At 36.7% G+C, this 12141-nt stretch overlaps 1 protein-coding gene across 11 annotated transcripts in view; it reads right to left on the bottom strand.

The window, feature by feature from the left end:
• Window positions 1-12141, bottom strand: part of ULK4 (unc-51 like kinase 4) — a 421715-nt gene that overhangs the window by 216967 nt on the left and 192607 nt on the right. For 10 of the 11 annotated variants that reach the window (XR_012901902.1, XM_025189022.2, XM_006131810.4 and 7 more), the window contains one exon: window positions 3473-3521. Coding sequence is in view for 10 of the 11 variants with exons in the window: in XM_025189022.2 (XP_025044807.2) it covers window positions 3473-3521 (49 nt within the window). In the remaining variant the exon portion in view is untranslated. Of the gene's footprint in view, window positions 1-2683; window positions 3364-3472; window positions 3522-12141 lie in introns of those variants that run through there. The other variant, XM_025189028.2, reaches the window with a different exon arrangement.

Here is a 12141-nt window from a genome sequence, read left to right as displayed (position 1 = left end):
ATATCCATGAAGGGAACATACAGAAACCTGTTGGGGAACACTTCAATCTACCTGGTCACATTTCAAAAGATCTCCAAGTGGTTGTCTTGTTACAGACCAATTCTACAAGCCAAATACACAGAGAAGGATTGGAATTACAATTCATCCACAAATTTAATTCTCACACTTATGGCCTCAATCGAGATAATGGATGGCTGGGATATTATCAACCAAACAAACAATGAAGGTGCCAACAGCTCTTTACCTGTGTAGATTCTTGTGTTAGTACTCTTCCTCTCTAATTGCTATCCTATGATCCTTATCTGCTTCTTTTAACTATCCAATTTTTAAGTGCTTATAGATTACCAGTTTTGCCTGTTTGGTTTTCCCTTTGATATTTACATACCCTCTGCTTCTTGTTTCCCACTCCCTTCCATTTTTTTCCTTTACCCCTCTCCCATCTCCCCTAATTATTTTGGGTCCGAACATCCTAAACTCAAAACTCCGGTCATCTGAAGAAGTGGGCTGTGCCCACAAAAGCTCATGATATTATCTACATGATTTGTTAGTCTATAAAGTGCTACCAGACTATTGGTTGTTTTTTAAATTTACCATATTAAAATAATATGTCAGACTTATGTATATTAATGGTGAAAATAATAAGTGCTGTGATGTTAAGCAAAGTGATTGTCCTTAGAAGATGGCATCTCCTGTTCCTTTGGGAACAGCAGTTCTGGTAATTCTGTGTTTAGGGACAAGGGGATGGACACTGCAGGCAATAGAATGTAGGGGGTTAGCTTGCACATATCACACCTGTACAGAAAGCCCTGTGGAGATCTGGAAGACAGTGTTTATACTGCGAGAACCTATTGGTTTCAGGGAGCTGATCTATAGCAGGCACAGACAAGACTGCTTCACACTAATGGCAGGTAGTAGCAAGGTGCCTCACAGCTGTGGGTATTCTTGGGGAACATCATAACTGTAACACAGGAAATGCAAACCTCTCTTAGGAAAATACTGCATGCTGATAGAGGAATTTTTCCCTCTAAAACTGATTCATTCCCACACCCAAGCAGTATAGGATACCCATGACATTTTTATGGACCAAACGTCAGACAATTTTCAGCTAGTTAAGGTTCTCTTTATTCTCTAGAAGCTATTTTGAGATCACATCAGATCAAACTGTGAAATGAAAACAAAATTACTGACTCCAATTTCTCCCATTTTTACACAATGTACCTCAGATAACACAGGTTACTGTTTCAGATAAAGGTCATTATCTTCTGAAACAAAAAAATCATTAAGTCTTTTCTCCTAAATCTGAGACAGATTCCTGTAATTAACTCTACTGAGATTGTAGCTATGGATCTTTTATACACAGTATGTACTTCTAAAAATTCATTTGCTGAGAATCAGCAAAAAGCCAGAGTTTTAAGGGATGAACTTCAAGAGTTAGTCTGTTGTGTGCTTTCCTACAAAACTTACAAATTTTACTGTGCCTTTCTTCAGTTACTATTTATAAATAGGACTTAAACGAGATCAAAATTATTCATTTGTCCAATGTACATTGTATTATCATTGTTTTTATTGTTAATATTAGCCACAAGAATTGCTTCTCAAAGATTTGTATATTCATGAATGTAGATAAAATGTCACGACCAAAATATTATGGATGCTGCTGAAAAAATATATCTGCAATGAACAGTTCATTTAATAAAAAGGAGTTTATCTGGGTTATTCAGTAGTAAAGTGATTTATAATAATGGGCTGTGAAATAAATCACTGCAATGAAAGAAAGATGATGAAAATACTTAAACCTAAGCAGGGAAAATCAAAACTGGTTCAGAACCATACCATTTAGTAAGGAAAACTAAATTTAAAGGAAGTTACAATACAAAAGTATGCAATGTGCTTCCCTTCCATAAATCACAAATTTTGTATTAATCAATGGCACAATGACAAAATGTGTAACTTCTCTAGTATGAATTTGTGAATAAACACAAGTAAAAGGGAATGAGAAAGAACTGGAAATGATCTATGATACCAATATTTTAATAAGCAGCTCCAAAATCTCCCTCTTTAGCCTGTGAAGAACCTTACATTTATGACTGCCCTTTGTGTAGATGCAGGGAGAAAAGGAAAATGTGGAGTGTGCCTATGCCTTCTTGGGAAAGGTTTTCAAACTACCTATCATTTATACAATCAGAGCCATTTTAAAAGGCTAACCATTTGTTCTTTAGGAGCATTATTACATGTCTTATCTGGCTGAGATGTTTTATTAGTTTTGAAGAGGTGACTGAATTGTAATAGAAGTAAGGAAAACATTGCAATGTTCCCAATGCAGATGTTTGAAGTGGTGTTGCATCGAGCCACAGTAACTGCATCAGCAAAGCTCATGACAATTAAGTGAAAAATACCAGTCTAAGTAGATAACCTTCTGAGCAGAGAAATAACAAGTTAAATTATTCCATTATTGGGATAGTGGCCACTGTTGAACACACACTATTGGACTTGCCTGACCACTCCTGTGATCTGGCCAGCAGTCACACTTCTTGTGTTCCTTTTAGCCCTTGTGTAGTTTCCAACTGCAACACTAAACGAGCTACAGCAGATACATTCTCACTTATATACAATTTCAGACAACAGAAAGATGGACTTGTGAACAATTTCTGCAATATATAATATATAAATATATTTATATTAAATGTACAAGTCTTTTCACCTCTTTTTATTTTGTACTCATATTTTATATTAATTGTGTTTGATTTGCTACATATAACTTCTTGCAGTACTTCAAGCGGCAATGCAATATGTAGCTGTAAGTGCATATTGGCAGACTGGTTTAAAAATATTCTTTCAGTTCTCCAGTAACATGAACTATCTACCTGAGTTTTCTGAACTTTTGTACCAGCAGAACTATATTTAGGGGATGGAAATTAATTTTCCCACCTTAGACTGTGACTATCCACAATATTCACCTTAACTTTTAGTATCCTTGCCTCCCAAAAGGAGAGGGGGATCTAAAGCAAGTATCAGGAGTTTGCATAGCATTATCAGTATAATAAGCAGAGTGAAGGCAGTTTTCTTTAAACCTATACAACAAAACAAACTGATGCTTCTAGTAAAAATGGAAGCTATTTCTTTTGTGATAGATCACAAGTATGTGGTACAGTATTCATTACAACTCAAAGGCGATTAATAAGATCTGATGAAGGGATTTCCTTTGGCTTATGAAAGGAAATCTTTGCTATGGTAAACAGCTGGTGAGATTCCACATATATATCTGCTTGTTAGGTATATGCTAGAATATTCTATGGTGATAGAAATCATGATGCTGAACAACCTGATGAGACTCATACAATTCATATAAATGAAGACATATCACTATAAGAGAAAAAAATATGAACAGAATTTTTAATCAGGCCATTTAATACTATGCTAAAATTGCTTAAAAGCTGTTTAAAATTAAATGTAAAATAAAATGTGTTCTTACCAAAATAACTTGGAAAAGTGTTGGAACAAGTTTACTTTCTTCAACAAGGCTGTAAAAAAAATTGTTTTTTTTTAATGATCTGTTATTTAACACAATGAACATACACAGGAAGGAGTGCTGCACAAGTCTTTAATATTAAAATCTGTGACCTAGAACTTTATTCTTTGACTAACTTTTCATATAATGAATTTCACTCCAGCTCTTAAATAGAAACAGCAATGTAATTCTTCAGTGGAAATTACTCTTTGGCCTGGCCTTACTGATGTGAGGCAAATGAGTGGAACTGGAAGAAAATTAATACAGTATTTTTAAAAGGGCAAAAATTAATTAAAATTCAAAAACACACTATCAAACAAGCAATGTAAATGGTGAAATAATGTGAATTAATAGAGCACAAAGCATACAGTGAAATTATAAGTATGCTGTGTGGTAATTTTGCATCTATGCCCAATTAACTATCTTCTCTACTTTAAAATAATAACGTTCAATGTATGTGCAGCATTTTTTTAAAGTGTTGGGAACGGCTCAAACAGAATATTCTAAATATTTTCTCCATAATAATCAGACACAGATCATATATCATAGGGTAATATTTGCAAAAAACAGCAACAACAATTTAGATTTATACAACATTTTTCATCAGGCTATTGCAAAATTTTTTACATGTATTAATAAATTAATATCTACAACACCTTCACAACCCCTTGTTAAATAATCATGGATTAAATTTGTCTCCTTTTATATTAACTCCCATTGATTTGATTGGGAAGCATAACCAGCCCCTTGTTTCCAAACAGCTGAAATCTGACTTGCTTTAAGTATTCTACTCTGTTTAATAATTTAATCTTATTTTTTTAAGATTTAATACAAAAATCCAACTGTTAAAAACACGAAGAATGCAAACACTAAAAAGTTCAAAAATGCCAGAACTTGCTTTTCCCAACTTAATTTGGTACCCTGGTGTCTCTCCATTATGTGAGCAAGCAGTTAAAGACTACATGGTATTCTTTTTACCCCATATGTCTCCTATGTCTTTCAATGCACAAGATAGACAGTGCTCACTGGTTGGATTGCTAATCACTATTTCATTTTATCCTCATCACTCAGTACTGAAGGGTAGGCATGTGTTCATTTTAAACAAAATGTGGTTTGGAAAGTAGGTATGCATAAAGAAGCATGCTGTGGCTCACCACCCTAGCAACAGCCTAGAAAAGGCCAAGGGGAGGGGGGTGAACTCAACATGTGGAGTGGAGAAGTACAAGCATGTGACAAACAAAGCCATATATGGAAAGGTTGAATCTGATTGGTTTAGAAGTTTGTGTTATGTAACCTGTAACCATGTGCTATAAAACAGCAAGGGGAGGGGCTCTTTGCTCGAGGGGCTCTGGCTGATTTTAGTACCAGGGGGCTCTCTCTTTGTGCACATTGAATAAAGTATTGAATTGAATTGAAGACCCTTGATTCTGCCCAGCACCTGACTCTCTGGGAACCACAAAATCCCAACAGTACGCTGCACTATGGCTTAGTCACCACACCATCCAAACCATGGCACTGAATAACAAATTATTAATTTTCCCAGGGGCTTTCTCATGGTGCTTTCATCATTTATGATTGTGAAGCATTAAGATACAATAACTACCTTCCCAACCTTCCTTTGAGATTAGGTGGCATTGTTATCCCCATTGTATAAATGAGAAGCTGAAATATTGAGAGCTCAAGGCCAAAATTGTTTAAGTGTCTACTAATTTTGGTTCCACAATTGGAGATGCCTAGAATCTACTCTTTCAGAGTATTCCACCAACCTAAGCCCTTCAAATGAGTACTTATATCTCACCAACCTGCCCTTTTGTTTCTATCACCCTGCTCCCACACAGTTTGACCCTGTTTACTTCTGACCCTGTCCCTTTCAACAGCTACCCATCCCCAAACTGCTGTGTCCAGCTCCATACCCTTACATTTCAGGGAGGTTGCCTCTTCCTTCTATTCTATGCTGTCTGGATGTTATCAATTAATACCAACAATTAACAAAGAAACAATTTATTTAAAAGAATAACCCATTCTATTTTGTGTGAGGCAACCCCCAAATCAGGATTTGAACAAAAACATGTTACCATGTGCTCTGTTGGAAATATGGGGAAACATTTGCTAACTAGGAAAGATGAATAACAGTAAAGAAAAAAAAATCATTGTAATATCTCCAGGGAATACTACAATAAAGTAGAACAACTGCTTTTTATGGGGCTGTTTAGTACAAAATGATTGTGTTATTTAAAAAAATAAATATACGAAGAGAACATATTGTTTATGAATGGTGCTAGACTGATAATGTTAGCAAAAGCATACCTGTGTTTATTCACAACCTTGTGTGGAGGGAGGTGTAAGAGGGCCATTCATTCTCTGTAAGACAGGCATGTCAAACTCGAAGCCTACTGAGGGCCACACAAACAGAAACTGATAGCTTTCAGGGCCACCAATGTACGTTTATTGGAAAGTTGTAATTATGTATTATTATAGATTATGTTTTAGCTATATTGTATAATATTTTTTCAGGTCTTGTTTGAATATAATACAATAATTTGATGGGTAAAATTGTTATTTGCTCATATATAATAATCTTCATAATTTTTAATTATAAAGTTAAGGTACTTTTTAATTATTTTAATATGATACATGACTTGTTTTGTTGAAATAAAAACACGTATAGACCAAAACAATAAGGGAGAGACTCATATTTCAGAATAATTGCTTCAGCCTGACAAACATTAGCCTTTGAATTTTCTTTAAAGAAACACAGTGTAAACCAGGTACATGCTGATTCTTTTTTTTGCCCTGGAATTTAAATATTGTATCTTTGTTGGTCGCCTTATTCTGGCGAAAAGCTGTTAGGAATTCAACAGACCCCACAAACTCATTTCATATTGGTGATTTAACTGTCATGTCAAGATGGATTTCAGCTGGTGATTGACAACTGCAAGACTCCTGATATCAAGCTTGTGAGCCATCCAAAACCTGAACATCCATTTTATCAATTATATTTTCTCTTTGAAGTATAAAACACACATAAAGAGTAAAAATAGATTTAACATTTTCCCTACCCTTATAAGTCTCATTTTTTGAAGAGTAACATTAGTTCAAACCAAGGGCTTTGGTTCAAACTAACACGTCCTGGCACACACTTCCTGATTCAAAACAGCTGGCATTCAGAATAATGCACCATCGAGATCATGCTAATGAAGCACGGGATATTTAAATCCCCACTTCACTGACTATTTCGAATGCCTACATTTGCATCCCTAGTTCTAGGGTGCAAGTGCAGACATACCCTAGGTCAGTGGTCTCCAACCTTTTTAAGCATGAGATCACTTTTTGAATTTAAGTGCAATCCAGGATCTACCTCAAGCCCAAACACCCTTGCTCCACCTCCTTCCTGCCCCTTCCCTGAGGCCCCGCCCTGCTCACTCCATCCTCCCTCCCTCATCCTCACTCACTTTTATCAGGCTGGAGGCAGGAGTTTTGGGTGCAGGAGAGGTTCAGGACTGGGGCCAGGGTTTGGAATGCAGGCTCGAGCTAGGCACCGCTTACCACAGGTGGCTTCTGGTGGTTGTGGTGCAGGGAGCTAAGGCAGGCTCACCCCTTCCCCTCTTCCTCTTCTTCCCATGCCCTGCATAGCAAGCAGGAGGCTCCCACGGGTGGGGAGCAACTCCAAGGCAGAGGGCAGAAGCTGCACAGAAGTGCTTTAGGGGGCAGATGAAGTGCCTGCTCTTGACAGCCTTCTAGCCAAACCTCTCAGGATCACCCATCAAAGGCTCCAAGATCTACCAGTAGATCTGATCTACTGGTTGGTGACCACTGCCTTGGGTGAATTAAATAATAGATTTTTTGCCTATAATAAATTATCTCCCAAGGGTTCAGTTTCATACCTGAACTTCTGAACATTTCATAATACTGCTATGTAGGGAAGCTAAATTCTGGTTAATAAGCAATTTGTTATACAATAATATGCTGCTAGCTAATTTTCATATTCAATAAAAATATCGGAAGACAACTTTACTGTGAAGGACAGGGAATAAACGGGAGCATACTTTTCAAGTGAATAGACACATTTGTGTTCAGAAAAAATGAGTATTAATGAGAGGTGAGGCAAATATGGGCTTAAAGTGCAGCAGGGGAGGTTTAGATTGGACATTAGGAAAAAATTCCTAACTGTCAGGGTGGTCAAATATTGGAATAAATTGCCAAGGGAGGTGGTGGAATCTCCCTCTCTGGAGATATTTAAGAACAGGTTAGATAGACATCTGTCAGGGATGGTGTAGACGGAGCTTGGGCGGGGGCGGGGGGCTGTACTCGATGACCTCTCGAGGTCCCTTCCAGTCCTATTATTCTATGATTCTATGAAATATGTTGAAAATCTAAGTTCTCATTCACTCCATGTAATGTTTGTTATTTCCTACCCCTTCGCCATCACCTAAAACTTAGTATTGATTATTTTTCTTCCTATCTTTTAAATGCACATTAAGAGTTTTAGAATTTGCAGAGCTGACAAGTTTATAGAAATAGATGGTGCACACCTGCTAATCAACTGAAAACAAATGGGATACAATTGTTGTGGTAGCTGCACACATAGATGAAAACAATACATGTGCACAGATACTCAGATGTAATCAATTTCCCTTCCACATAAAGATATGTAAAACATATTTACAAACAATACAACATGTTCTATATAAAACAGTGTAAAAGAGGAATACACAGTAATAAAAAGGTATATGATTATTTCAGTTAAAGAAAAAAATTCAGTTTGGGGCAAATTCTGGTACCTGTGAAATTAATGGCAAGACCTGCAGATCCTTTACACAGATTACAGCAACAGGAAGGTTATCTGATCCAGCTTCCAATGGCAACAAGAGGTTGTTATAGCAGCTGGACATCACCAGGTGATAGGAGAAGCTGATGTGGCTGACACTTGGGGGTCCCCCTGACAGTGGATCATGGGGCAGTAGGAGCATCACAGCTTGTTGCCTCTTGACACCAGTCCCAGGGTGGCTAGAGCAGTGTCAAGCCTACTGGGACCTCTTCTCCCCTCCTCGGTGGCAGTCAGAGCAGAAGTGGGCACCGCTCGCCCCCAGCTGATGTTGTGGGCTCCCTAGGTTTCCCTCCCTGCTGGTATAATTGGCCTCTCGGGCTCTTCTCACTCTACTCCCAAAAATTCCATCAGGGATATTTATGATGTAAGTCATGGCCAGGTCAGGGGTCCTGATTTTTTTGTTTTTTGTTTAATATCAATCCATGATTTTTACTAAAAATGCCCACAATTAAATTGTCATCTTAATTATAAAGCACGCTCTGTGGCCATGGAATTCAAAGAATCCTAATTATTACAAAGCTCCATAAATTACCTATACATTCTGCTCATTATTTTATGACAAAGCAGAGCTAAGATAAAAGTGATCATTCTTAGATTATAAGATTATCTGCAAACGTTTAAATGCAAGTGTGGAAAAGCTGCCGGCTTTAAAAAAAAGCCTCTGCATTCAAGACTAAATGCATGAAGTCAAGTCATATATTACCACATATCTGTGAAAAAATTAAAATTGGCCCCATGGGAATTTTGGGTATATATGCAGTGGGGTGAGACAGATGTTACTGTGTTTGGCGGTGCTAGCTACAATTTAGAGAGAATTCTGAGTTTTATCCAAGGGCACGTCTAGATTATGTTTTTCTTTCGAAAGAAGATATGCAAATTCAGTGGTAATATCTTCTTCCGATCGCTTTTCGAAAGAGTATTTTTCGAAAAAGCAAGCAGTTTAGACGCGGTTCTTTTGAAAAAACCCTTTTTCGAAAAAACCTGTAAACCTCAATTTTTCAGGAAGAAGGTTCTTTCATAAAAAAATTTTTTTTTAAAGAATTGCATCTAAACTAAAGTTTTTTCAAAAAAGTGATCAGAAGAACATATGCAAATTAGCACCAAATTTACATATCTTATTTCAAAAGAAAAACGTAGTCTAGGTATATCCCAAGAAAAGTCTTGATATCTGAAGAGAAATAAATTGATTTTGAATTAATCTGTTGAACTCACTTTATAAATGGCTGTATCTTGAAATACGTTATCAAAGGAAGAAACACACAAATACTTTATTATATTAATCAATCATGCATATTGCACATTGTTTGGAAAAATATACTGAATGTTCATATATTTAGCATTATCTTTTATTTGCATATATAAATGACACTGTGCACAATATTTTATCTAGGCCATATTTAAATAACCAGTTGGGACTCAGAACATGTAATTGATAGTGTGATGTTATAAAGGCATGCAGTCATCCATCCCGATATTCATAAATACTTATCACTAACAGGATGAGCTGAGACTTGTACTTGGATATAAAACTATGGGCAGAAGGATTTATTTTTTAGACATTATGACCAAAAAGAAACCTATGGTGTGGGAACTGAACACAAGGCAAATCCTTATTGCTCATATATTTCACTGGACCTGAGACCCAAACCCAGTAAAGTTAAATTCAAAGTGTGTAGGGTCTGTTTTCTGTCTCTTCCCAATGAGAGGTGAGGTTGCTCCATGCTACTCTGAGGGCAAATTGACTCCATGGGGACAGCAAATGATGCAGAGGAGGGGAACAGAGAGGGTGGGGCCTCAAAGAAAGGGTGGGGTCTTGGGGAAGGGATGGGGTAGATTTTTAAATGCTCTGACATTTAAAAAATGATCTTGGGTGTAAAAACGTTGGAGACTATTGGTCTAAATGCTAGAATTCTAAACAATCAATATTAAAAATACTAAAGAGTAATAGTAAGAAGCCAAAATAATGGCATCAAGAGCTCTTTAATGACCAGAAAAACAAAAAGGAATCCTACAAAAAGTAAAAAGATGGACACATTGCTAAGAAAAAGCACAAGCATGAAGGGAAAAGTTCAGAAAGTCCAAGGCACTAAATGAGTTATACCTAGCAAGGGACATAACAGGCAATAAGAAGGGGTTCTAATAAATGCATTAGGAGCAAGAGATACGCAAAGGAAAATTTAGGTCCACAAAGGAAAACTAACAACATACAAAATCAAAAGGGCTGTGATGTTGAATGCCTATTTTGCTTCATTCTTCATTAAGTACGTTAGGTGTGACAAGATGTTTAACACAATTAAAACAGACATTGAGGAGGAAAGAACAGAAGGCAAAATAGGAAAAGACCAGGCTAAAGAATACCTAGATAATTTAAAGGTATTCAAGTTGACAGCACCTGATAAAATTCAACCTAAAGTAGTTAAGGAACTAGATGAACCAATCCACAGAACTGTTAGCTATTACTGCCAAGATGGGTGAGGTCCCAGGCAACTGGAAACAGGTAAACATAGTACTGCCCTCACAAAAGGAAACAAAGAGGACCCAGAGAATTATATTCCACTTGACCTAATTTTGATATATGGAAAGATATTGGAATAAATTATTAATCAATATTTAAGTATCTACAGATAAGTAATAGTCAACATGAATTTATAAAAAATATCACGCCACACCACAATTTAACTTCCTTTTTTTACAAGGTTACTGGCCTAGTGGTTGAGGGCGGGGAATAGGGAAGCGGTAAATATGTTGCATTTTGCTTTTAGTAAAGCGTCTGGACACAATCCCAAAAGACATTCTGCTATGCAGACTAAATAAATTTAGCCTACATTAAATTACCAGTAGCTGGTTACACAATTGATGGACAAACCAAACCCAAAGAGTAGTTATCAAAATGGGAGGGGATATCTAATAGTGTCCTGTTGGAGGTCTGGCTGAGGTCCAGTACTACCAATATTTTAAATTAGTGAATTGGATAATGGAGTTGAGAGTTTGATTATAAAATTTGTAGTTGACATCACATCGTCAACAACTTTAAGGTGCCATGGGAATCCTCATGTTTTTGCAGATACAAACTGACACAGTTACCCCCCAGACTTTTCATCACATCTTCAATTAGCCAAAACAATATCACCAGCTGGGAGGTCCCCAGTATGGAGGAATCTGTGACACTTCAGTCGGAACCCAATAGGGGTCATTATGTTTAAACAGGGACATATACTTAATAGCCAGCATTATATTCAATTCAAAATGACCCTGACAAAATTAGAGAATCAAAGAAAAATAAAATGCATTACTACATAATGGAGAATAACTGGCTAGACAGTACGGCTGAAAAGGATCTGGGAATTATAATTAATCACAAATTGAATCTGAGTCAATAATATGATACAGTTGCAAAAAAAACAAACAAAAAACAAACAAAAAAAACCACCAGACAAATATTCTGGGGTGTACTGATAGGAGTACTGTATATAAGAGACACATGAGGAAATTTTCCTATCTATTTGACACTGGTGAGGCCTCAGCTAGAGTATTGTGTCCAGTTTTGTGTGTCACACTTTAGGAAAGAGTGGACAAATTGGAAAGCCCAGATGAGAGCTACAAAAATGATAAAAGGATTAGAAAACCTATGAGGAAAGGTTAAAAAAACTGGGCATATATCTTCTTGAAAGAAAACCAGGGAGGGAAAAGGCTGATAACGATATTCAAATACGTTAAGTGCTGTTGTAAAGAGAATAGTGATCAATTGTTCTCCATGTCCACTGAAGGCAGGCCAATGAAAATGGACTTAATCTGTAGCAAGGGA

The sequence above is a fragment of the Pelodiscus sinensis genome, chromosome 2 (genome assembly GCF_049634645.1).
Source record: "Pelodiscus sinensis isolate JC-2024 chromosome 2, ASM4963464v1, whole genome shotgun sequence".
Lineage (NCBI taxonomy): Eukaryota > Metazoa > Chordata > Testudines > Trionychidae > Pelodiscus > Pelodiscus sinensis.
This window is presented reverse-complemented; position numbering and strand designations above follow the sequence as displayed.